This window comes from Triticum urartu, chromosome 1A, assembly GCF_056163025.1.
Source record: "Triticum urartu cultivar PI428250 chromosome 1A, HENAU_Tu73, whole genome shotgun sequence".
In the NCBI taxonomy this organism is placed as follows: Eukaryota; Viridiplantae; Streptophyta; class Magnoliopsida; order Poales; family Poaceae; genus Triticum; species Triticum urartu.
Window position 1 is genome coordinate 479,404,241 of NC_141873.1, and position 26,285 is coordinate 479,430,525.

General features: G+C 50.0%; 1 protein-coding gene across 1 annotated transcript; it reads left to right on the forward strand.

Moving 5' to 3' along the window:
- Positions 1–668: 668 nt before the first annotated feature.
- Positions 669–1,399, forward strand: LOC147991793 (uncharacterized). Its single transcript, XM_087538819.1, has 3 exons — positions 669–893; positions 974–1,171; positions 1,250–1,399. The coding sequence occupies exons 1-3, from the start codon at positions 669–671 to the stop codon at positions 1,397–1,399; spliced, it is 573 nt and encodes a 190-aa protein (XP_087394945.1).
- Positions 1,400–26,285: the final 24,886 nt, after the last annotated feature.

A 26,285-nucleotide genomic window follows, 5' to 3' on the forward strand; every position in this document is an offset into this window, starting at 1 on the left:
TCAAGGAAGGGAAGAGTCCCAAAGGGGGAAGGCACCTCCTAGGTGCCTTGGGGAGGAGGGATTCCTCCCTTGGCCGCACCCCCCTAGGAGATTGGATCTCCTAGGGCCGGCGCCCCCCTTGGACTCCCTATATATAGTGGGGAAAGGAGGGCCTCTCACAACACGCCTTTGGTGCCTCCCTCTCCCTCTCCAACACATCCTCCTTCTCCATAGTGTTTGGCGAAGCCCTGCCGGAGTACTGCAGCTCCACCACCACCACGCCGTCGTGCTACTGTTCGAGCCATCTTCCTCAACCTCTCCTTCCCCTTTGCTGGATCAACAAGAAGGAGACGTTACGCTGACCGTACGTGTGTTGAACGCGGAGGTGCCGTCCGTTCGGCGCTAGGATCCCCGGTGATTTGGATCACGTCGAGTACGCCTTCCTCATCCCCGTTCTTTGAACGCTTCCGCGCGTGATCTACAAAGGTATGTAGATGCAATCCAATCACTCGTTGCTAGATGAACTCCTAGATGGATCTTGGTGAAACCGTAGGAAAATTTTTGTTTTCTGCAACGTTCCCCAACACTGGCGCCCTTGGAGCTTCGAGGAGGAAGATAGCGCGGAAGTTCAACAATTAATGGGCAAGATAAGGACACTCGCCCAGTCCGGATTATCAATAATCGAGGTAATGGCGACTTCCATAGCAAGAGGTGTTCAGCCACTCCAATTCAGAGGGCTCCCTGCTATGTGGCATTACAACGGGGAAGATGACGCCTCACGCTGCGGACGAAAGGGCCCAGACACCCCTGCCGCCCTGGCCACAATATTGGCAGATCTGTACAGAGGGGAGAAAGAGGAATTTACTCGTCTTAAGCGCCGAGAGGGATTCTTCATGTACAATCCCCCTAACTGGGTGAGTTTTAATCCCACCACCTTACTCAATCCTCTCCTTGAGTCATGTTTAATTGACACTAACCCGTCCATTTTTGACAGGAATGGCGGAAGGTTATCGCGGGGATCCATAGCCCCGCTCCACAGCCAGAGAACCACAACCGGGACCTCGATCCCGAATTCAAAGAGGACCCGGACATATTTGTAGAGCTCAAGGAGGGAGTCTTCTACCAGGCGAGCTATGACGGCACAGAAGTGGCCATCATGGTTGATTATCCTGGCCTCCTTCCTGCCTCATATGTAAGTAGTCAGGAGACATCTCCTCCGAAAGAGCTTCCTTATTATGCCTCACCCACCGCACTGTCTCGTGCTCCAAAGGGGAGGCGCTCGGCGCGCCATGCTACACCAGAGGCATCTCATAAGAGAGCGGCGCCTGCGCTGGGCGGATCTTCGAAGAGGAAGGCGAATGACAACTCGGCCGAGCCTTCATCAAAGAGGCATGGCTTTGAATACGCCCCCTGGCGGTGACATCGAACTGTGACATTGTCCGCTGTGTTTTATCAGGAAGAGTATTCGCCGGACTATGTCCGGGGATCCTGCCGGTCGCGCCTCCACCAATCAGGTTCCAGACCCTGCCTCTAGGGTGGGGGCTGACACGGGAGTGACGCCGGATTGTCCTCCCTCAGAGGATTCGGATGATGTATCCGTCACGAACTCTGAAGTAGAGAGCGCCATGAATCATCAGCGACGGAGGGGCATTCTTTGCGACCCCAGCTTTACTAAAGAGGCGTTCGATGCCTTCAGCTCAGCTGTTGCGTACATCCGAGCTGCTCGGGATGGGCTTGCAGAGCCACTGACTAGTATTTGAAAGATATGCGGGTAAGCATGCATTGTATAGATCTGGTAATCATACACCAGTAGCCCCCGAGACTTGAAGCAGTTGAGACAACTGATTTAAGGATCATTGTATAATCAGGCACTCACGGAGAAGAACAACATGCTGTCTCATGAGCTGGAAAAGTGTCGGACCCAGCTAGCTGTTGCTACTGCCGAACTGGAGAAATCCAAGAAGGCACTGCCTGGTAATGTTCTCCGTCCAGAAAAATATCAATCATATACCAGTAATGTCAACACTGTTGTATTTCCCATGGCAGGATCGTTAGATCAACTGAAAGAGGAACTGAAGGTCGCACAGGCGGGTAAACATCAGGCCGAAAAGCAATTGGCCGCTGGCGAGCGTGTGTTGACATGGACCAGGGATGATAAGAACAAGCTACAAGATTCCAACACCCTGCTGGGCGAAGAGCTAAAAGACGTGCGAGTCCAGCTAGTGGACACCGTAAAAGAGAACAGGAAGCTACGGGGTGGCATATTCAGTATGGTTTTGAACTTACCTTCGTGTAGTGTGGTAAAAAATGAGTTGACATATTTATGTCTGCGGGTATGCCGACTGGCCGGCCCGAAGAGGAAATGTCCGGAGCTCAAGGCGATCTGCTGCAAGAGCTGTCACAAGTGCACGAGTGAGCTCGAAAAGCAATGCGGAGTGTTGCCAAGGCTTTATGGCCATCCACATCCCCTCTAGGAAGTATGGAGGAGCTTGTGAAGCTATTCAAGGGAGCTCGGCCCCGCTTTGGATTATGGAAGATATCAGCTTGCCGGGAAGGCGCACGAGAGGCCTGGGCCATGGTGAAAATGCGGTACACCGGACTTGATCCGAATCATATGGCCCAGGCCGGACCTCGGGGGTCAGATGGACAAGAGATTCCAGTGAGCTTGGTATATGACCAAGTAAAGATAGCCGCCAAGTTTTCACAATAGGATTGTAAGCTAGAAAGCCTGTTAGATGGTATAGAGGAAGAAGCTTTTGAGTCCAAGTGACTGTGTGCTTCAATTGACAAATTTGTCCCTAGCCAAATAGTAAAACGATTGTCATGGCCGACCTTTTCGCTTTGACCTCTGGCCCCGAGGGTGCGGAGTGTTTCCGAATACCGGACTGGCGATGAATAACGGGGCATGCGTGGAAACCATGCATAGGGGTCATAGTTGCTTCAATAGACAAGTTGTGTTCAGCTAGCTATGTTATATTACTTATTGATTGTAAGAAACATCTTCTAGAGAGAATAGTTCCGTTAAGGGTTCCTTTCCCTGGGTGAACATGCGTTAGTGTGCATGCCCAAACTTTGATTCGAAAAAATTGCAGTATATATAATATCTGGGGGTTTGTGATGCAACAAAGGTAAAACATCTTTAGTCCACTGACCGATTATTCCCTTAAGAACACTAGCTTTCGGCTTCACCCAATCTGAGGTACAAGTCTGGATGACCCGGCTGTAACAATCGCAGAGGTGCTCCCTTTATGCCCTAGCTGAACAAACGGGGACGTAGGGCATAAGCACAGGAGCCAGGCAACCCAGCTTGGCAAAAACTTAAGTCATAAAGGTGCATATAATGGTGAAGAAAAGGTATATATGATAAAAGGACACATATGTGGTGAGCTTGATGCTTGGAAAATGATAATAAGCTTTTGTAAAAGAAACCCCCAGGTATTATGGGCGTATACATTTAAGGATGCGTACCTCATAAGTGTGCGGTCTAGCCGCATAAGAGCTATAAAGCTAAAGAAAAAATTTAAAGAGAGAGAAAATGAAAATAGGAGAAAAAGAAAACGAACAATGAGTCCGGCTCTAGGCGTAGAATCTTCGGAGTTTGGCCGCATTCCACGGGTTCGGCTCTAAGTGATTATCCGATGCATCACATAGACGGTACGCACCTCCAGTGAGAACTTCATCTATAATGAAGGGACCTTCCCACTTGTGCTTGAGTTTGTCCTTTTTCTTTTCTAGCAAGCGTAGAACGAGTTCACCAACATTATAAGTCTTGGCACGCACTTCTCTGCTTTGATATCTGCGAGCTTGTTGTTGATAGAATGCGGAACGGGCTTTTGCAACATCGCGGTCCTCCTCCAAGGCATCTAGACTGTCCTGCCGATCAAGCTCAGCTTCTCTCTCTTCGTACATGCGCACTCGAGGTGAGTCATGAATGATGTCGCAGGGAAAAATAGCCTCCGCGTCGTACACCATGAAGAATGGTGTGTAGCCGGTAGTGCGATTGGGCGTGGTCCGCAGCCCCCAGAGTACGGAGTCGAGCTCCTCGACCCAATGTTTGTCTGACTCTTTTAAAGACCGTACTAGTCTAGGCTTAATGCCGCTCATGATAAGACCATTAGCTTGTTCGACTTGATCGTTTGTTTGGGGGTGATAGACGGAGGCATAATTGAGCTTGATGCCCAGGTTAGCACACCATGTTTTCACTTCGTCGGCTGGAAAGTTGGAGCCGTTATCGGTGATGATGCTGTGTGGGACACCATAACGGTGTACGACACCGGATATGAAGTCTATCATTGGTCCGACTTCGACCGTTTTAACTGGTTTGGCCTCTATCCACTTAGTGAATTTATCTACCATGACCAGCAGATATTTTTTCTTATGGCTTCCCCCTTTAAGGGGTCCGACCATATCAAGCCCCTAGACCGCGAAAGGCCAAGTAATGGGGATTGTTTGTAAGGCGGTAGGCGGCATATGGCTTTGATTAGCGAAAATCTGGCATCCCACACAACGTTGGACAAGGTCCTGTGCATCTGCTCGGGCCGTTGGCCAGAAGAAAATGATACGGAAGGCCTTGCTTACAAGAGCTCGAGCCGTGGTGTTGTGACCGCCAAGACCAGCATGGATTTCGGCCAGGAGCTGTCGTCCTTCTTCTTCGGAGATACATCTTTGAAGTATTCCGGTAGTGCTCTTCTTGTAGAGCTCTATTTCATGAATTTTGTAGGCTTTCGAATGCCGAACGATGCATCGAGCCTCATTCTGATCCTCAGGGAGCTCTCGCCTATTAAGGTAGGCCAAGAAGGGTTCGGTCCATGGGGCAATTACTGCCATTATTAGATGTGCAGATGGTGCTATTTCGGTGGTAAGCCCCCGATGCTATCGGTATTGTGTTCGGAGTCTGGGGGTATAATCGGATCCGGACTAGTGTTGCCGCTCTCATCCTGCCACACCGCAGATGGCTTGAAGAGCCTTTCCAAAAAGATGTTAGGTGGGACGGGGTCACACTTGGCGCCCATGCGTGCAAGGACATCCGCCGCTTGATTACTTTCTCGAGCCACATGATGAAACTCGAGTCCCTCGAACCGAGCTGATATTTTGAGTACGGCGTTACAATAGGCCGCCATCTTTGGATCTTTGGCGTCAAAGTCTCCGTTTATTTGGGATATTGTGAGGTTTGAATCTCCGCACACCTCCAGGCGTCGTATTCCCATGGAGACAGCCATCCGAAGACCGTGCAATAAGGCCTCGTATTTGGCTGCGTTATTGGAGTCTGTGTATAATATTTGGAGTACATACTGGACTGTGTCTCCTGTGGGGGACGTTAAGACAACGCCCGCTCCTAGACCAGCCAGCATTTTAGAGCCATCAAAGTGCATGACCCAATTGGAATATGTGCCGTACTCTTTAGGGAGTTCGGCCTCTGTCCATTCGGCGATGAAGTCAGCCAATACTTGGGATTTAATGGCTCAGTGTGGTTTGTATGTTATATCAAATGGCAAGAGCTCAATGGCCCACTTGGCAATCCGGCCTGTAGCTTCGCGGTTGTTTATTATGTCATTGAGTGGTACTTCGGAAGCCATCGTGATCGAGCACTCTTGGAAGTAGTGACGTAGCTTCCAGGATGCCATGAAGACCGCATATGCTATCTTTTGGCAATGAGGGTACCGGGACTTGCATGGTGTGAGGACAGTGGATACATAATATACCAGTTTCTGAAGTGGGAATCTATGTCCGTCCTCCTCTCGTTCAACGACGAGCACCGCACTCACCACCTGGTGTGTTGCAGAGATGTATAATAACATGGGTCCACCGACGTTCGACGCGGCCAGGACTGGATTGCTCGCTAAAAGAGCTTTTATTTCTTCTAGTCCGGTCGTTGCCATGTCCGTTCACTCGAAACGGTCAGTGCGTCGGAGTAGGCGATATAGTGGCAATGCCTTTTCTCCTAATCTGGAGATAAAGCGGCTTAAAGCTGCCACACATCCTGCTAGTTTTTGGACCTGTTTGAGGTCTGTTGGTGTAGCCAATTGTGACAAAGCTCGGATTTTGGCTGGGTTTGCCTCAATTCCTCTATTGGAAACGATGAAGCCCAGCAGTTTTCCGACGGGGATGCCGAAGACACACTTTTCTGGATTGAGCTTGATGTCATATGTACGGAGGTTGTCGAATGTGAGACTCAGGTCGTCTACTAGTGACTCAATGTGCTTAGTTTTGATGATGACATCGTCCACATATGCTTCGACCGTTTTGCCGATTTGTTTCTCCAGACATGTCTGAATCATGCGTTGGTAGGTTGCGCTGGTGTTTTTCATCCCGAAGGGCATAGTGTTAAAGCAGAAAGGCCCGTATGGGGTAATGAATGCCGTCGCAGCTTGATCAGATTCCTTCATTTTGATTTGATGGTATCCGGAGTATGTGTCAAGGAAACACAATGAGTCGTGTCCTGAAGTAGCATCAATGATCTGATCGATGCGGGGGAGCGGGAAGGGATCCTTGGGGTAGGCCTTGTTGTGGTCTTTGAAATCGACGCACAGGCGCCAGGATTTATCCTTCTTTGGTACCATCACCAGGTTTGCTAGCTAGTCCGGGTGTTTTATTTCTCTGATGAACCCGGCCTCAATTAACTTGCCTAGCTCCTCCCCCATAGCTTGTCGTTTGGGTTTGGAAAAGCGCCTCAGTATTTGCTTGACCGACTTGTATCCCTTTAATATATTGAGGTTGTGTTCGGCCAATCTGCGTGGGATTGCTGGCATATCAGAAGGGTGCCAGGCGAATATGTCCCAGTTCTCGCACAGGAACGCGCGTAATGCAGCATCGACTGTCGGGTCCAGCGGTGCTCTGATGGAAGCTGTCTTCTTGGGGTCCGTCGGGTGAACTTGAAATTTAACTATTTCGTCTGCTGGTTTGAAGGAGGTGGATTTGGGCCGCTTATCGAGGATTACACCGTCCCTATCCACCGTGGAGCGTAGTGTGGTTAATTCTTCGGCCACATGGGCCTCGGATAGTGCTTCGAGGGCCAGGGATGCGGTTTTGTTTTTGGCACGGAGCGCTATGTCCGGATCACTGGCGAGAGTGATAATACCGTTTGGCCCAGGCATCTTGAGCTTCATATACCCGTAGTGAGGTATGGCTTGAAAGCGCGTGAATGCGTCTTGCCCCAATAGGGCGTGATATCCACTGTTGAAAGGGACCACTTGGAAGGTTATCTCTTTGGACCGATAGTTCTCCGGTGTGCCGAATACCACGTCGAGTTTAATTTTTCCCGCACATCTTGCTTCCCGACTGGGAGTGATTCCTCGAAAGGTCGTATTACTTTGCTCGATACGGCTCCTATCCATTTGCATTTTATTGAGCGTGTCCTCGTAGAAGAGGTTCAACCCGCTGCCGCCGTCCATGAGCACTTTAGTGAGCCGAAAGCCATCCACAATTGGATTGAGAACCAAGGCAGCTGGTGCCCGGACTGACCAGACTTTTGGTTCGTCCTCGGCATTAAAAGTTATAGCCGTGTCATTCCAGGGATTTATTGTTGCGACTTGGCAGACTTCGGCGAGGTCACGGAGTGCCTTCTTGCGCCGATTGTTTGAAGCTAAAGTCTCGAAGACCGTCAATACTCTGAGGTCGTTGTCTTCCGGAGAGTACTGCTCTGAGATGTTTTTGATGAGGATATCCTCGCCACTCTTGGCCACTTGCCGGAGTATCCAACATGCTCTGAGGCTGTGGGTTGGTTCGTTATCCGGTGTCGTGTGTATTTTGCATGGCTTATCGAGCCATCCCTCAAGTACGGTTCCTCGTGCCGTAATGGGTTTAATTTTCTTGCCTATGGTGTCGGGTGCCCCGCGAGAGTGCATCTTTTTTGCCCGCCAGGGAGGTGGCATGCAGGCCGGTGGTTCCCAGTAAGCTGTCTGAGTTTTCCAGACGCTTTCCATTGCGCAATACTTTTGTACTATGGTTGCCAAGTCAGCGAAGTGTAGTATGCGATGGCGGTTGAGGGTGTTGAGGATTCCTTCATTCATGCAATTATTGCAGAATACTGAAATCGCGTCCTCATCGCGACAATCTTTAATCTTGTCCTTGACAAGGAGGAATCTGGCCCAAAAGTGATGAACTGCTTCCTGAGGCTGTTGTCGTACGTACATGAGGTCGCGTATATCCGGGAAACCGGAATTGCTTGGCGAATATTGCTTGTAGTGGGTGGGTGGCGTTAAATCTGAACCCTGACCCAATGTGGAGTCCGGAGTTTGTAAAACTTCCGAGTTTATTAGTTCGGGCTCCGGGGTGTCCAATGATTCTTTAGGCCCAACGCCCGATTCTAAGTTCGGAGGATTGGAAGTGTCACCCCGCAGACGGGTATCCGGCTCTCCGAGCTCAGAAATCCGAACGCAACTTATTTTCAGCATAGGGGAAGAATTGTTGTTTTGCTCCTCTACAACCGCTATCTGATGGGTGACCGGCGGAGATTTGATTTCTCTCTAATCGGGTTTAAGCCCAATCCGATCATAGTCTGTAGCGACCCCCAGGGCGGCGGTGCGATCTAGGAGTTCGTTTAAAGACGACAAATCCGTCAGGTCCATCCATTTAGAGTATTCGGGGTCAACACAGAGATGATTTACGATGACTTGGGAAGTCATCATCGGCTTAAAGGCCGAACGGGCGGCCATGGTAAAGCTACCCAGCCGGAGGGTTTGGCCTGAGGCTAGGGCTTCTCCAGAAGTGATACTGTCCTTGATAAAAGGCGAGGCATCGATCCTATTGTCGACGCCACCGAGGAACTCTCAATGAAATCACCAATGTCGGTGTCAAAACCGGTAGATCTCGGGTAGGGGGTCCCGAACAGTGCGTCTAAGGATCGATGGTAATAGGAGACAGGGACACAATGTTTACCCAGGTTCGGGCCCTCTTGATGGAGGTAATACCCTACGTCCTGCTTGATTGACTTTGATGAATATAGGGGTTACAAGAGTTGATCTACCACGAGATCATAATGGCTAAACCCTAATTGTCTAGCCTGTATGATTATGATCGCCCCTATGGACTAAACCCTCCGGTTTATATAGACACCGGAGGGACCTAGGGTTGTACAGAATCGGTTTACAGAGGGAGGAATCTTCATATCTGAACGCCAAGCTTGCCTTCCACGTAAAGGAGAGTCCCATCCGGACACAGGAGGAAGTCTTCTGTCTTGTATCTTCATGGCCCATTAGTCCTACCCACGTCACATAGCCCGGACGCCCGAGGACCCCTTAATCCAGGACTCCCTCAGCGGACACTGAGGGGACGTCCGGCGCATCTGCTTCGTGTCCGCAACAACACATTTGAGGCCCAAATTTTGGCCTAATATGGGTTGGCACGGACATGAAACAGACGCATTTTGGGTTTGGGTCAGCGCGTTGGGACGGAGTTTTTGTCCGTCGCAACCCAAACAGACATGGACGGATGAAATGGGTCACCTCATTGGCCTAAGGGCAACTTCAACTGCCGACCCCAAACAGACGTCTGATTTTGTTTGGATTTTGTCCATTAGGGGCAGAAAAACTGACACCACGTCTGCATGCGGTTGTCCAGTTGTCAGTGCATCCAACGTGGCCGACCCATCCCAAAATATGTTTGGCTTTGTCGGGCTTAGACATTTCACCGAACACTTCACGGACGACCACCATCGGCGTTGACGACGAGCACACAGGCGCTGGACGAATTCACCGTAATCGTCGCGCCCGTTCCCTGCCAGTGCCCGCCTGTCGCCACTCGCCGCGGCCGCCTCACCCCAGCCCACATGCTCGCCGCCCGCGCCTTGCCTGTGCCGCACTCGCCGACGCACCATGGAGCTCACACACTGCGGCCGCTGGCTAGATAGCTAGCTAGCACGTGAGGGAGTCCTAGATTAGGGGTCCTCGGGCGTCCGGGGTATGTAACATGGGCCAGACTGGTGGGGCATGAAGATACAAGATAGAAGGCTTCCCCCCGTGTCCAGATGGGACTCTCCTTGGCGTGGAAGGCAAGCTTGGCGTTCGGATATGAAGATTCCTTTCTCTATAAACCGACTCTGTACAAACCCTAGCCCCCTCCGGTATCTATATAAACCGGAGGGTTTAGTTCGTAGAGGCAGTCATAATCATACAAGCTAGACATCTAGGGTTTATCCATTACGATCTCATGGTAGATCAACTCTTGTAACCCCTATACTCATCAAAGTCAATCAAGAAGGACGTAGGGTTTAACCTCCATCAAGAGGGCTCGAACCTGGGTAAACATCGTGTCCCCTGCCTCCTGTTACCTTCAATCCTTAGACGCACAGTTTGGGACCCCCTACCCGAGATCTGTCGGTTTTGACACCAATATTGGTGCTTTCATTGAGAGTTCCTCTGTGCTATCGACAAAGGATCTGATGGCTTGTTCGATCATCCACAATGATGCTGCTTCAAGGAAGATTCCCCCCGGGCCAAATTTTCATATTCAGCGGATTCGCACTACGTGCCAATTCAATTGCCACCTCGAGCAGATCGACAGCTACGCCCCTGGTCGTCAGATCAGTTTCGGGAACCTAAACTATGTCGCTAATATCCAAGGAGATTTGATCTTCGAAGGGTTTGCGGCCCCGATTACCGCTCTGGCCTTAGATCCAGAGTAGGCCGATAGGTCCAAAGACGGGAGTCTAGAGCCTGTCAGACTCTCTACAATTATGGAACTTGTTATCGGAGATCCGGAGGGGATGACGTCATCGGCTAACCCGAAGATGAACCGAACTCCTCTTATCACTCAAGCACCGGATACTCCACCGGACCCTAAGTCCGAACTCTCGAGGTCTGTGTCAAGCGGGCACCACCAGGAGGCTCCAACTCCAGACAGCCCCACGGACTCTCGTTTCTCCGGCCGACCCTCTCCTTTAAACAAGCCTCTGGACTTAATGTGATCGCTCGCCATTATGAAAGGATCACTGGTACGTCTCCTACGTATCTATAAATTTTGATTGTTCCATGCTATATTATATTCTGTTTTGGATATTATTGGGCTTTATTATACACTTTTATATTATTTTTGGGACTAACCTATTAACCGGAGGCCCAGCCCAGAATTGGTGGTTTTTGCCAATTTTAGGGTTTCACAGAAAAAGAATATCAAACGGAGTCCAAACGGAATGAAACCTTCGGGAACGTGATTTTCGGAACGAACATGATCCAGAGGACTTGGACCCTATGTCAAGACATCAACCAGGAGGCCACGAGGTAGGGGGCGCGCCTACCCCCCCAGGCGTGCCCTCCACCCTCGTGGGCCCCCTGTTGCTCCACCGACGTACTCCTTCCTCCTATATATACCTACGTATCCCCAAACTACCAGATACGGAGCCAAAACCCTAATTCCATCGCTGTAACTTTCTGTATCCACGAGATCCCATCTTGGGGCCTGTTCCGGAGCTCCGCCGGAGGGGGCATCGATCACGGAGGGCTTCTACATCAACACCATAGCCCTTCCGATGAAGTGTGAGTAGTTTACTTCAGACCTACGGGTCCATAGTTATTAGCTAGATGGCTTCTTCTCTCTTTTTGGATCTCAATACAAAGTTCTCCCCCTCTCTTGTGGAGATCTATTTGATGTAATCTTCTTTTGTGGTGTGTTTGTTGAGACCTATGAATTGTGGGTTTATGATCAAGTTTATCTATGAACAATATTTGAATCTTCTCTGAATTCTTTTATGTATGATTGGTTATCTTTGCAAGTCTCTTCGAATTATCAGCTTGGTTTGGACTACTAGATTGATCTTTCTTGCAATGGGAGAAGTGCTTAGCTTTGGGTTCAATCTTGCGGTGTCCTTTCCCAGTGACAGTAGGGGCAGCAAGGCACATATTGTATTGTTTCCATCGAGGATAACAAGATGGGGTTTATTTCATATTGCATGAGTTTATCCCTCTACATCATGTCATCTTGCTTAAAGCGTTACTCTGTTCTCTTGAACTTAATACTCTAGATGCATGCTGGATAGCGGTCGATGTGTGGAGTAATAGTAGTAGATGTAGGTCGGTCTACTTGTCTCGGACGTGATGCCTAGATACATGATCATACCTAGATATTCTCATAAATATGCTCAATTCTGTCAATTTCTCAACAGTAATTTGTTTACCCACCGCGAATACTTATGCTCTTGAGAGAAGCCACTAGTGAAACCTATGGCCCCCGGGTCTATCTTCCATCATATTAATCTTCCAATACTTAGTTATTTCCTTTGCCTTCTATTTTACTTTGCATCTTTATCATAAAAATACCAAAAATATTATCTTATCATATCTATCAGATCTCACTCTCGTAAGTAACCGTGTAGGGATTGACAACCCCTTATCGCGTTGGTTGCGAGGATTTATTTGTTTGTGTAGGTGCGAGGGACTCGTGCGTGGCCTCCTACTGGATTGATACCTTGGTTCTCAAAAACTGGGGGAAATACTTACGCTACTTTGCTGCATCACCCTTTCCTCTTCAAGGGAAAACCAACTGTCGGAGTATTGGGCCACGGGTAGGCTAACCCGACGCCCATAACCTTTCGAGACATCAGGGCTGACCGCGCCCCTCAGGATGCTAAGGTAAAGAGCCGCCTTCTAGAAGCCGGCTGGAGAAATAGCCGGCTCCCCGTAGACGGCCGAGTCTAGAAGGCGAGGTCGAGACAAGCCGACTCCTGCGAGGCGGCTTCCAGAGAAGCCGGCTCCGAGGAGTCGGCCCGCGGCCCCTTCGAAGCGCGTACCCACATCAAGGGGGACGGGACAGGGAATGGCTACAGTGCAGCCCATCCCCTCCCCTTCCTAAGGGCTGGCGGGCCACAATGCGCTGTACCAACAAGGAGCCCTGCCCGGCGCGGCACTGTTGCTATGCCAGCCCTGACATCATTACGGGTAGGCGGAGTCCTGCTCCCACGACGGCCTGTCTGTATGGCCCAAGGACGATGGGCCCCACCAGTCAGCGAGAGTCTAGAAGACGACAAAGAGCCCTACCAATTAGACCCGATGGGAGTCGACCCCTAGGAGTCGGCCTGCTCATCCAACGGGCCCCACGCGCCATTAACCAGACAAGACGGGGAGTGGCTACAATAATCTCCCGCCATGACGGCGGTGCTGTAGCCATGATCCTTCGACCAAGCCCGCGTCATTAGAAGCGCGGCTACAGTGATCAGCAGCCGGCAAGACCCCCAAGCGGCGGGTACGGCCTGTCGGCTCCGTACCAGACCAGTCGGCAGGGCCCCCAATTGGCGGGCCCCAGCAGTCGGCGGAAAAGCCGGTGGCCGAAGAGACTGACGGCTGGGCCTGCGCCCAGTCATATTACCCTTGTACCCTTGGGGGGTAGGCCTATATAAACCCCCCAGGGCACCCATGCAAAGGGTTCGGACCCATTAGAACTAGACCAGAGATATAGGAAGGAGAAAGCCAGCCTTGCCTTCTCCTACCTCTAGCATACAGCTCGAGGAGCACCCTTGTACTCACTTTGCCTTAGTGATCATGCGGAGACCCCGCAGAGCATGTCTAGGGGTGTTATCTCCTAGGAGAGCCCCGAAACTGGGTAAAGTACGCCAACATTCATGTCTACGCCTAATCCCGCTTCCGGGCACCGGTGACGTCCTACTCGCTCCCACCATGATAAGCCATCATTTGGCCTATGTCGCACCCAACCCCCGACATTTGGCACCCACCGTGGGGCCAGGTGCACCGTCGTCCGGAGACCTGTTCTGGACGGGAACCCTTTTTCTCCCTGGCGAGCGCAGCCAGCCTGGCACGCCAGACGGAGTTTGTGCCGACGCGCTGCTTGGCGTGGAAATCGCCTGCGCGGCCAGTTGCCTCGCCGATCTTGTCGGCGAGGTCCGCCTCTCTGACGAGCCCGCATCCGACGCGGGCACAGGCGGCCCCGAGAGCGTCCTCACGGGCCTCCTCGACCAACTCCACGTCGCCATCGAGCCTGCTGTGGACTTGGAGTCCATAGGCTCCACCGACCCAATGCTGGTCGACTCCGACACTGCATCGCTCGACGCGTTCCTGCTACGTCTTGAGCTTGTGTTGGTTTTCCCCGAAGAGGAAGGGATGATGCAGCAGAGTAGCGTAAGTATTTCCCTCAGTTTTTGAGAACCAAGGTATCAATCTAGTAGGAGCCCACGCTCAAGTCCCTCGTACCTGCACAAAGCGATAGCTACTCGCAACCAACGCGATTAGGGGTTTCAAGCCCTTCACGGTCACTTACGAGAGAGAGATCTGATAGATAGAATATTTTTGGTATTTTTGATATAAAGATGCAAAGTAAAAAGTAAAAGCAAAGTAAATAGCAAAACAATATAAAAGTGATGGAGATTAATATGATGAGAATAGACCCGGGGGCCATAGGTTTCACTAGTGGCTTCTCTCAAGAGCATAAGTATTCTACGGTGGGTGAACAAATTACTGTTGAGCAATTGATAGAATTGAGCATAATTATGAGAATATCTAGGCATGATCATGTATATAGGCATCACGTCTGTGACAAGTAGATCGAAACGATTCTGCATCTACTACTATTACTCCACTCATCGACCGCTATCCAGCATGCATCTAGAGTATTAAGTTAAAAACAGAGTAACGCCTTAAGCACGATGACATGATGTAGAGAGATAAATTCATGCAATATGAAATAAACCCCATCTTGTTATCCTCGATGGCAACGATACAATACGTGCCTTGCTACCCCTTCTGTCACTGGGTAAGGACACCGCAAGATCGAACCCAAAGCTAAGCACTTCTCCCATGGAAAGAACTACCAATCTAGTTGGACAAACCAAACGGATAATTCGAAGAGACTTGCAAAGATAACCAATCATACATAAAAGAATTCAGAGAATATTCAAATATTATTCATAGATAGACTTGATCATAAACCCACAATTCATCGGTCTCAACAAACACACCGCAAAAAGAAGATTACATCGAATAGATCTCCACAAGAGAGGGGGAGAACTTTGTATTGAGATCCAAAAAGAGAGAAGAAGCCATCTAACTACTAACTATGGACCCAAAGGTATGAGGTAAACTACTCACACTTCATCGGAGAGGCTGTGATGATGTAGAAGCCCTCCGTGATGACGACCCTCTTCCGGCGGAGCTCCGGAACAGGCCCCAAGATGGGATCTCATGGATACAGAAAGTTGCGGCGGTGGAATTAGGCTTTTGCCTCCTGTTTTGATCGTTTGGGGGTACGTGTGTATATATAGGAGGAAGGAGTACGTCGGTGGAGCACCGAGGGGCCCATGAGGCAGGGGAGCGCGCCCTTGGGGGGGGCCCCACCCTCATGACCACCTCTTTGATCCCTTGCAGTAGGGTCCAAGTCTCCTGGATCACGTTCGGTGAGAAAATCACGTTTCCGAAGATTTTATTCTATTTGGACTCCGTTTGATATTCTGTTTATCCAAAACACTGAAATAGGCAAAAAAACAACAATTCTAGGCTGGGCCTCCGGTTAATAGGTTAGTCCCAAAAATAATATAAAAGTGGAAAATAAAGCCCAATATAGTCCAAAACAGTAGATAATATAGCATGGAGCAATCAAAAATTATAGATACGTTGGAGACGTATCAGGCATTCCCAAGCTTAATTCCTGCTCGTCCTCGAGTAGGTCAATGATAAAAAGAGAATTTTTGATGCGGAGTGCTACTTGGCATAATTTCAATGCAAATCTTCTTAATTGTGGTATGAATATTTAGATTAGAAAGATTCAAGACAAAAGTTTATATTGACATAGAAAATAATAATACTTCAAGCATACTAACAAAGCAATTATGTGTCCTCAAAATAACATGGCCAAAGAAAGTTATCCTTACAAAATCATATAGTCTGGCTATGCTCCATCTTCCCCACACAAAGTATTTAAATCATGCACAACCCCGATGACAAGCCAAGAAATTGTTTCATACTCTAACTTTTTCAAAACTTTTTCAATCTTGCGTGAGCCATGGATATAGCACTATAGGTGGAATAGAATGGTGGTTGTGGAGAAGACAAAAAGGAGAAGATAGTTGTCGGTGTCAAAACCGGCGGATCTCGGGTAGGGGGTCCCGAACTGTGCGTCTAGGCCGGATGGTAACAGGAGGCAGGGGACATGATATTTACCCAGGTTCGGGTCCTCTTGATGGAGGTAAAACCCTACGTCCTGCTTGATTAATATTGAAGATATGTGTAGTACAAGAGTAGATCTACCACGAGATCAGAGAGGCTAAACCCTAGAAGCTAGCCTATGGTATGATTGTATGTTGTGATCGTTGTCCTACGGACTAAAACCCTTCGGTTTATATAGACACCGGAGAGGGTTAGGGTTACACAAGGTCGGTTACAAAGGAGGAGATATCCATATACGTATTGCCTAGCTTGCCTTCCACGCCAAGTAGAGTCCCATCCGGACACGAGATGAAGTCTTCATAGACTAACAGTCTGGCCAATGGAGATAGTCCGGCTGTCCGGAGACCCCCTAATCTAGGACTCCTTCAGTAGCCCCTGAACCAGGCTTCAATGACGATGAGTCCGGCGCGCAGTTGTCTTCAGCATTGCAAGGCGGGTTCCTTCTCCGAATACATCACAGAAGAATTTGAATACGAGGATAGTGTCCGACCCTGCAAAATAAGTTCCACATCCCATCGTAGAGAGAATAATGTTTTTGCAGATCTAATTCGCTAGCTTGTTTTGGCAACACGTCATTACGTCATGGCCCGGTGATTATTCGAATCGTTTCTTTTAACCAGCCCCGCACATAACGCGAGGCAGTTTTTCGACACGTCTTGTCAAAGCAGAGATCGTGTCCCCTTATTACGGGATTGTCATCAATACGGGCGTGGGTAACCCAACCGCGCCATCAATTACGATGCTTGGGGGATAAGCGGGTTTTACCAGGCAAGTGGGGACGCTTAGTTTTGTCTGCCCATATAAAGGGATAAGGATTCACCTTTCTATCCACGCCTTCTTCCTCCTCTGCTCATCCGCTCCCGCACACTCGAGCTCTAGCGCCCAAGTCCTCACTTCCATCTCAACCTTCTCCAACCATGTTCGGAGCAGGAGGCAAGTGGATGGTCTCCTATGTCACGGAGGGAGACGTCAAGAAACTGAGGAGAGCCGGATACCTGCCCGATGACATCGCGCACCGGCTCTCAGATGAGGGGCAACTCATCCCCTCCCCCAGGCCCCATGAGAGGGTTGTATTCCTCACCCATTTCTTCCGTGGACTGGGATTCCCTCTCCATCCCTTCGTTCGGGGGCTCATGTTCTATTACGGCCTGGATTTCCACGATCTGGCCCCAAACTGCATCCTCAACATCTCGGCATTTATCGTCATGTGCGAGGCCTTTCTATGCATCAAGCCCCACTTCGGCCTATGGCTGAAGACCTTCAACGTCAAGCCGAAGGTGGTGGGCGGCCGCCAGGCGGAGTGCGGAGGCGCCATGGCGGGCAAGATGCCCAACATAACATGGCTCGAGGGCTCCTTTGTGGAAACCATAAAGGGGTGGCAATCGGGGTGGTTCTATATCACTGAGCCACGCGACCCCGCATGGGTAGCGGCCCCCGAGTTCCGATCTGGCACCCCCATGCGGCTCACCTCCTGGAAGGAGAAGGGCCTGTCCTGGGGTAATTCAAAAGAGCTGACCAGACTCCAAACATGTATTCAAAACATGGTGGACAAGAAGCTCAAGCTCGTCAACATAGTCCAGGTCATGCTCATCCGCCGGATACTCCCGTGCCAACAATGGGAGTTCACCTTGTGGGAGTTCAATCCGGCGCAGCACAGAACTCTGAACAGGCTCTTCGGCACGACTCATGAAGATGCCTGGAGGGTGCTGTTCAAGATCGCCGAGGTCCCTCACCCCATTACTGAGGATCGCGGATTCAGCGCGAAGCGCCAAGCCAACGCGGTAAGTTGTTTTACCTTTCACAGGATACTTATTTTTATATAGATTGACTCTATGCGGGATCTAAACTCCCGTGCCATTAACAGGACTGGTAGAAGATGTCTGGACAAATCGACCATTCGGATCCCTTGCCCGAAGGCCCCGCAGACGCCCTTCTGGCGAAGATGTTGGCTCCGGCCCCTTATAAGGTGCCGGAGAAGACCAAGAAGGCCAAGGGAGCTTGAAAGAGTTCCCGACGCCAGGCGTCGTCAGACTCACCGTCCGATGACTCTGCGGCGCACTCTTCCCCCGAAGACGAGGAAGAGGAAGAAGAGGCTCCCCCACCGACTAGGGGAGACAAGAAAAGGAAGGCCGCCCCAACTAGGGAGGCCGGAGGGTCCAAGAAGGGAAGGACTCTCCTTCCGGACAGCTCCACCACCGCCGACGAAAGTGAAGACGAGTGGTTGCAGAGGGCCAAGCCCCAAGGGAGATCGTAAGTATTTGGATACCAAAGTAACCCATAGGATTCCTTTGTCGCATTGCTTTCCCTGATCGCCGAACATAATTACGCAGGCTGCCACGCACCAATATCAAGGTATCATCGGACGGCTCCCTGGGTTCGTCGGACATGGATAGCGATCCAGTCCCGACTGCCACCTCCCCTCATCCTGCCGACGACGCTGAGGTGTTGTCTCAAGAGGCACCGGATCGAGGGAAGACAGTCCCGGAGGTGCCTCAAGGCGACCTTCTATACTTCGGGAGCAGAGGGGACGGGGCCCCTGAGAGCTCCGAGTTCGGCCCTCAGCCGAACACCGCGCCGGAACCTCCAGCGGTTCCGAGCTCAGGCAGGCTGTCTCCTTCTAAGAGGGGTGAGACGCATGTGCCGGTGACCTCTGTCCATCCAGAGGTGCCGGACAATCTATTGGAAGCGCTTCACAGTGCTTCCATCGAGGAGGAGCACCGCACTATCATGAGTGCGGTGATCCAAAAGGTTCAGTCCGCCAAGAGCGGATTGACTGAAGCCTGTAGTAGCCTTCTAACAGGCTTCGAGGTAAGTGTTTTAAAATGTAGTAGAAGTATTACCGCATAGACAGTAGCCCCTAGTGCTTTGTTCGGTGTTCGCAAAGAAAAGCCGAACAGAGGATCAAATAAAATCGCAGGAGTCTAATATAAGTATGTCAATATGCATATGCAGGCTTCTCTGCTGGCGTCCGCCGCACTAACTGCGGAGGTCGCCGTACTGAAGCAGGACCTCGACAGGTCCAAGAAAGAGCTCGGCCTTGTCAAGAGGTAGCTCTAGGAGAACGAGGGTAAGTAATACCCCGTCTATAGATATATGTATATATAAGAAAGGACGTGATTGCAGAATGACAGGATCATTGTATGTTTTGCCAGGGGCCACGGCCGAGGTGGCGACCCTGAAGCAAGGGCTGACCAAGGCCGAAGAGACAGCGGCAAAGGAGCGCACTGAGCGGGAGAGGACGAGGCTCAGGTGGGCGAGGTGCAACAAGAGCTCCAGGCTCTCGTGACGAAGCACGAGGCGTTGGAGCTTGACTTGAAGATGCGAGAGTCTGAGCTTGCTGCGGCCCGTGAGACTGCGAAGAGTGCCAAGGCCGAGGCCCAGAAGGCCCTTCAGGAGATCGACGCGATGAAGAAGATAGCAACGGGTAAGGCTTTCTATATGCAAAGCAAGCATGTAAAAGTAAATTATCGATTACTTACCCGGATCCGGAGCTCTTCAGGAGCATTCGGAGATTTGCCCCGCAGTGTGTCCGATGCCGCACAATTTTACCAGGCCGAGGACGGGAGCTCGACGGAGAAGCTGTTCTGGTCTCAGTATGCCGAGGCCGAACATCCGGTGCCAATGAGCGACCAGCTGAAGCAGATGGTCGAGCTACATAAGGCGGCCGATTAGTCCATGAAGGGCTTCATAGTCCGGTTGTGGCCTGGCGACGCCCTTCCGAACAGATTCTTCGGCCTAGTGAGGTGGCTTGTGGATGCCTGCCCACGGCTGGAGATCGTCAAGCGATCCGTCTGCATTGAAGGTGCACGCAGGGCTTTTGCCCGTGTAAAAACGCAGTGGGTCAAGCTAGACGCCGTGAAGCTGATCAAGGAGGGGCCGCCGGAGGGCAAGGAGCACCACCACCCCGAGATGTACTACGAGGGTGTTCTGCCTGGCGCCCGTCTTGTCACGGATGAATGTTCACAAAATGTAATATTTGAATGAGACTTGCTCGTTTTGTCCTGTATGTATGAAAACTTGTATCGTATTCTCTATGCAACGCTTGTGTGAATTTAAAATATTACCTTCTGTTTGGCTGTTTATCCAATCTGAGAGATGGCTAGTCCTCGGCTTCTGCCCCCATGCCACGAGTGCTGGGGTGTTCGGGATAAACCTGAGCACTCTTGTTCCCATGTTTGGGTCCTTCGAGGGAGGTGCTCAGCACAATGAACAAGGCAACCGGACTAATAATGCTTTATCACTCTCACTTAGCCATAGAATTCTATAATTTTAAATTTCGGTGAAGCTCCTGGTATTCGGAAGGCCGAATTCGGGGCGCGATACACGCCTGTAAGCCGGACAGAGCCGACCCCTCGCCCTAAGCGGCATAAGTATTTAGGGACTCGAAAAACCTCGCCGAACAGCGACCAGTCTCTCGCCTTATCATGACAGTCAGTTTTAGCTTTCTCTACTGAGGTGCTCAGCCCGGCAGAACCGGGGCACAATCGTAGTAGTTCTCCTAGCGCTACCTTAGCCGATAGAGCGGAACATAAGGTACCAAAACATAGGAGCCGGGCAAACCCAACATTTGACCAAAGACATGATTCGGAGCTGATGCATATAATGCTATAAGTTCGGGGTGCCGCACTTGTGAAAGTGTTCGGACTTTTCACACCATATTGTGGGTACGTAAGCCCCTGGTGCATTGGCCGTACCAGAGTGTACGGTTGCAAGGCTTCATTAATGAACACACACACACACATATATATATAACAAAAATGCAATAATATTCGTAATGTCATGCATTTTTTATTAAAAAATTGCATTAAAGCAGAATGATACAGATAGTGCAATAAGTAAAAGAGTAGGACTATGTCCCTTCCAAGGGCGAGCTGAGGAATGATATGAAATCTGTAATCAACCTGGGAATTCCGTTGTATAACGTAGTTGTCTGCCTCCTTGGTTGCTGTATCATGTGTTCGGCAATAGAGCTGCCGAACAGTGTTTCCAGAGATTAAAGTCCTGAAAAAAAAGAAAAATAACCAAACGCGAAGCCCCTAGTGCGGTTTAGGCCATGTTTTGGGGTGTGCCGCAGTTGTGCCCCCCTCCCCTCCTGTGCCCATGGTATTTTTAATGCGTAATTATGTACGCGCGACACGAATATAGCCGTTGGGCTGGGATTGGGGTGGCCTCCGTATTGCTACGCGAGCTCAGATCGTGCCAGGCGGTCTATTTGCCGATTGCCCCGAGCGCGCTAGAAGGTGTCCGGGCTTTGAAACGCTGAACTGGTAGATTGCCTTGAGAGGCTGCTTTGCGCTTCTGCTGCAAGGGCTGTGGTGTGCTCCTCTGTTCGGAGAGAGCTCTGTGTTTCCATTGACTGTAATAACTCCGCGAGGTCCTGGCATCTTGAGCTTGAGGTATGCATAATGTGTTACCGCATTGAATCTAGCAAATGCGGTTCGTCCGAGCAGCGTGTGATAACCACTGTGGAACGGGACTATATCGAAGATTAACTCTTCGCTTCGGAAGTTATCCGAGGATCCGAAGACCACTTCTAGTGTAATTGAGCCTGTGCAGTGGGCCTCTATGCCTGGAATGGCGCCCTTAAAGGTCGTTTTTGTGGGTTTGATCCTTGAGGGGTCTATACCCATTTTGCGCACTGTGTCCTGATAAAGCAGGTTCAGGCTGCTGCCGCCGTCCATAAGGACTCGAGTGAGGTGAAATCCGTCGATGATTGGGTCTAGGACCAGTGCGGCGAATCCGCCATGACGGATACTAGTGGGGTGGTCCCTGTGATCGAAGGTGATCGGATAGGAGGACCAAGGGTTGAACTTTGGGGCGACTGGCTCCAACGCATATACGTCCCTGAGCGCACGCTTCCGCTCCCTCTTGGGGATGTGGGTTGCGTATATCATGTTCACCGTCCGCACTTGCGGGGGAAACCTCTTCTGTCCTCCAGTGTGCGGCTGCTGGGGTTCTTCCTCGTCATCGCTATGCGGCCCCTTGTCCTTGTTTTCGGCAATTAACTTGCCGGCCTACTTGAACACTGAACAATCCTTGTTGGTGTGACTGGCTGGCTTGTCTGGGGTGCCGTGTATTTGACACGAGCGATCGAGTATACGGTCCAAGCTGGACGGACCCGGCGTACTTTGTTTGAATGGCTTTTTCCGCTGACCGGGTTTAGAGCCTTTGAATCCGGCATTGACTGCCGTATCCTCAGTACTTTCGTTGTTAATGCGGCGCTTATGCTTGTTGCGACATGACCTGCTATTGCCGTCCTTGGTATCTGAGGTACCATGGTTCTTTGATATGTTATTACTGCGAGCCAACCAGCTGTCTTCTCCCGCACAAAAGCGGGTCATGAGCGTCGTGAGAGCTGCCATAGATTTCGGCTTTTCCTGACCAAGGTGCCGGGCTAGCCACTTGTCTCGGATGTTGTGCTTGAAAGCCGCTAAGGCCTCTGCATCCGGACAGTCGACGATTTGATTTTTCTTTGTAAGGAACCGAGTCCAGAATTGCCTGGCCGACTCTTCTGGCTGCTGAATTATGTGACTCAAGTCACCGGCGTCTGGTGGTCGCACATAAGTGCCCTAAAAGTTGTCGTGGAATGCGGCTTCCAGATCTTCCCAACAGCTAATGGAGTCCGCTGGCAAGCTATTAAGCCAATGCCGCGCTAGTCCTTTGAGTTTTAGTGGGAGGTACTTGATGGCATGTAAGTCATCACCGCGGGCCATGTGGATGTGGAGGAGGAAGTCCTCAATCCATACTGCGGGATCTGTTGTGCCGTCGTATGATTCAATGTTTACAGGTTTGAAACCTTCTGGGAATTGATGTTCCATTACTTCGTCTGTGAAGCATAAGGGGTGTGCGGCGCCTCTGTATTGGGCTATATCGCGATGCAGCTCGAATGGGTCTTGCCCGCTGTGTTCGGCCCGGCCGGATTTGCTTTTACTGTATCCGGTGTGACATTTGTCGTCTCGCAGAGTGGTGCGCCCTCGTGATCTGTAGATCGATCTTGAATGCTTTGCCTTGTCCTCCAATATGTCTCGCAGGTCTGGCGTATCCCCCCATGCCTTTTTATTTGGATGGCGTTGGGGTGGAGGCTGAGCTTTTGGTTGGAATGCCTCTCTATCGCGGCCACGAGGTGGCTGATCAGCCGTATCATATGCTTCTTCCTCCAATCGGGGTAGTAACCTGCGCCTTGGATAACTCTTGGAGGGACGCTCGGGTTTATATTCCTCGGCCGCGAGGACTTCAGTCCATTTGTCAGCTAGCAGATCTTAATCAGCTTGAAGCTGCTGCTGCTTTTTCTTCAGGCTATTTGCCGTGGCCATAAGCCTGTGCTTGAAGCACTCTTGTTCGACGGGATCCTCTGGTATGGCGAAATCATCGTCGCCGAGGCTTGCCTCGTCTTTGGAGGGGGCATGTAATTGTCATCCTCCTCCTCTCCGCCAGCCGCTCTCTCAGGAGAGCTGGCTCCTTCATCCTCCTGCTCTAAATCTTGCTGGAGGGGATTGTTGTTGTCTTCGGCGCTATCCGGAGTGTTATTATCTCCTGTGCCGGTATCACCACTTTTGCTTTGGCGGGACTTAGAGTGGCGCCGCTGACGTCGGCGCTTGGGTTGCTTCTTGGAGGGGTCATCCTCCGCTATCTCGTCGCCATTGCCTTCATTGGGTGTATCCACCATGTATATGTCATACGACGAGGTGGCTTTCCAGTGCCCTATAGGTGCTGGTTTATGTTCGTCTCCTACATCGTCGTCCATACCGTCGATGTCTTCGGAGTCGAAGTGGAGCATATCGGTTAAATCATCGACAGTGGCTACCAAGTGGGTGGTGGGTGGGCGTCGAATTTCTTCGTCGTCCGCATCCCAATCCTGTTGGCCATAATCCGGCCAGGTCTCTCCTGACAAAGAGAGAGACCTTAGTGAATTCAGAATGTTGCCGAAGGGCGAGTGCTGAAAGATATCCGCGGTGGTGAATTCCATGATCGGCGCCCAATCGGATTCGATTGGCAGGGGCGCGGATGGTTCGGGGTCCGGAAGAGAGTCCGACACCTTGGAGTCACGGGCTGCGTAGAGGATTATGCTGGTGTTTGGCTCGATTGTCGTCGAGACTGCAGCCCCTGAGGCGGTGTCTAGCCACCCGTCCTCGATTGGCGCAGTTGGCTCCGAGCTAAGGGTCGGAGCTGATGCGGGCGCGGCCTCTGGGGTACCGTCCGGTGGCAGAGCTATGTCATACCCATTGTGACAGTGCGGCGCGCCCGGCTGTGGCTCGAATCCGTCGAAGATCAAGTCCCTACGGATGTTGGCCGTGTAATTCAAACTTCCAAATCTGACCTGATGGCCAGGGGCGCCCTCTTGATGGAGGTAAAACCCTACGTCCTGCTTGATTAATATTGAAGATATGTGTAGTACAAGAGTAGATCTACCACGAGATCAGAGAGGCTAAACCCTAGAAGCTAGCCTATGGTATGATTGTATGTTGTGATTGTTGTCCTACGGACTAAAACCCTTCGGTTTATATAGACACTGGAGAGGGTTAGGGTTACACAAGGTCAGTTACAAAGGAGGAGATATCCATATACGTATTGCCTAGCTTGCCTTCCACGCCAAGTAGAGTCCCATCCGGACACGAGACGAAGTCTTCAATCTTGTATCTTCATAGTCTAACAGTCCGGCCAATGGAGATAGTCCGGCTGTCCGGAGACCCCCTAATCCAGGACTCCCTCAATAGTCTCACATCGACTAGGCATATCAATAGGCTATGGAGATGCCCATCAATAGATATCAATATGAGTGAGGAGGGATTGCCATGCAACGGATGCACTAGAGCTATAAATGTATGAAAGCTCAACAAAAGAAACTAGTGGGTGTGCATCCAACTTGCTTGCTCACGAAGACCTAGGGCAATTTGAGGAAGCCCATCATTGGAATATACAAGCCAAGTTCTATAACGTAAAATTCCCACTAGTATATGAAAGTGACAACATATGAGACTCTCTATATGAAGAACATGGTGCTACTTTGAAGCACAATATATGAGACTTGCTATATCATGGTGCTACTTTGAAGCACAAGTGTGGAAAAAATGATAGTAGCATTGCCCCTTTTTTATTTATTTATTATTCTTTTGGGCCTTTTTTTCTTTGGCCTTTCCTTTTTTGGGGACAATGCTCTATTGAATGATGATCATCACACTTCTATTTATTTACAACTCAATGATTACAACTCGATACTAAGTCAAAGTATGACGCTATATGAATGCCTCCGGCGGTGTACCGGGATATGCAATGAATCACGAGTGACAAGTATGAAAGAATTATGAACGGTGGCTTTGCCATAAATACTATGTCAACTACATGATCATGCTAAGCAATATGACAATGATGGAGGTGTCATGATGAACTAGATGATGGAAATTTGCATGGCAATATATCTCGGAATGGCTATGGATATGCCATAATAGGTAGGTATGGTGGCTGTTTTGAGGAAGGTATATGGTAGGTGTATGATACCGGCGAAAGTTGCGCGGTATTAGAGAGGCTAGCAAGGGTGGAAGGGTGAGAGTGCGTATAATCCATGGACTCAACATTAGTCATAAAGAACTCATATACTTATTGCAAAAATATAGAAGTTATCAAAGCAAAGTATTACGTGCATGCTCCTAGGGGGATAGATTGGTAGTAAAAGACCATCGCTCATCCCCGACCGCCACTCATAAGGATGACAATCAATAAATAAATCATGCTCCGACTTCATCACATAACTGTTCACCATACGTGCATGCTACAGGAATCACAAACTTCAACACAAGTATTCTTTAAATTCACAACTACTCAACTAGCATGACTTTAATATTATCACCTCCATATCTCAAAACAATTATCATGCTTCAATCTTTTCTTAGTATTCAGCACACTCAAAAGAAAGTTTCACAAATCTTGAATACCAAGCATATTATTATTAAACAAATTACCAAGCTATTAAGAGACTCTCAAATTAATTTAAGTGAAGCATGAGAGATCAATAGTTTCTTTAAAACAAATCCACCACCGTGCTCTAAAAGATCTAAGTGAAGCACATAGAGAAAAATTATCTAGCTCAAAAGGATCTAAGTGAAGCACATAGAGCAAAATTATCTAGCTCAAAAGATATAAGTGAAGCACATAGATCAAAATTATCTAGCTCAAAGGATATAAGTGAAGCACATAGAGCGTTCTATC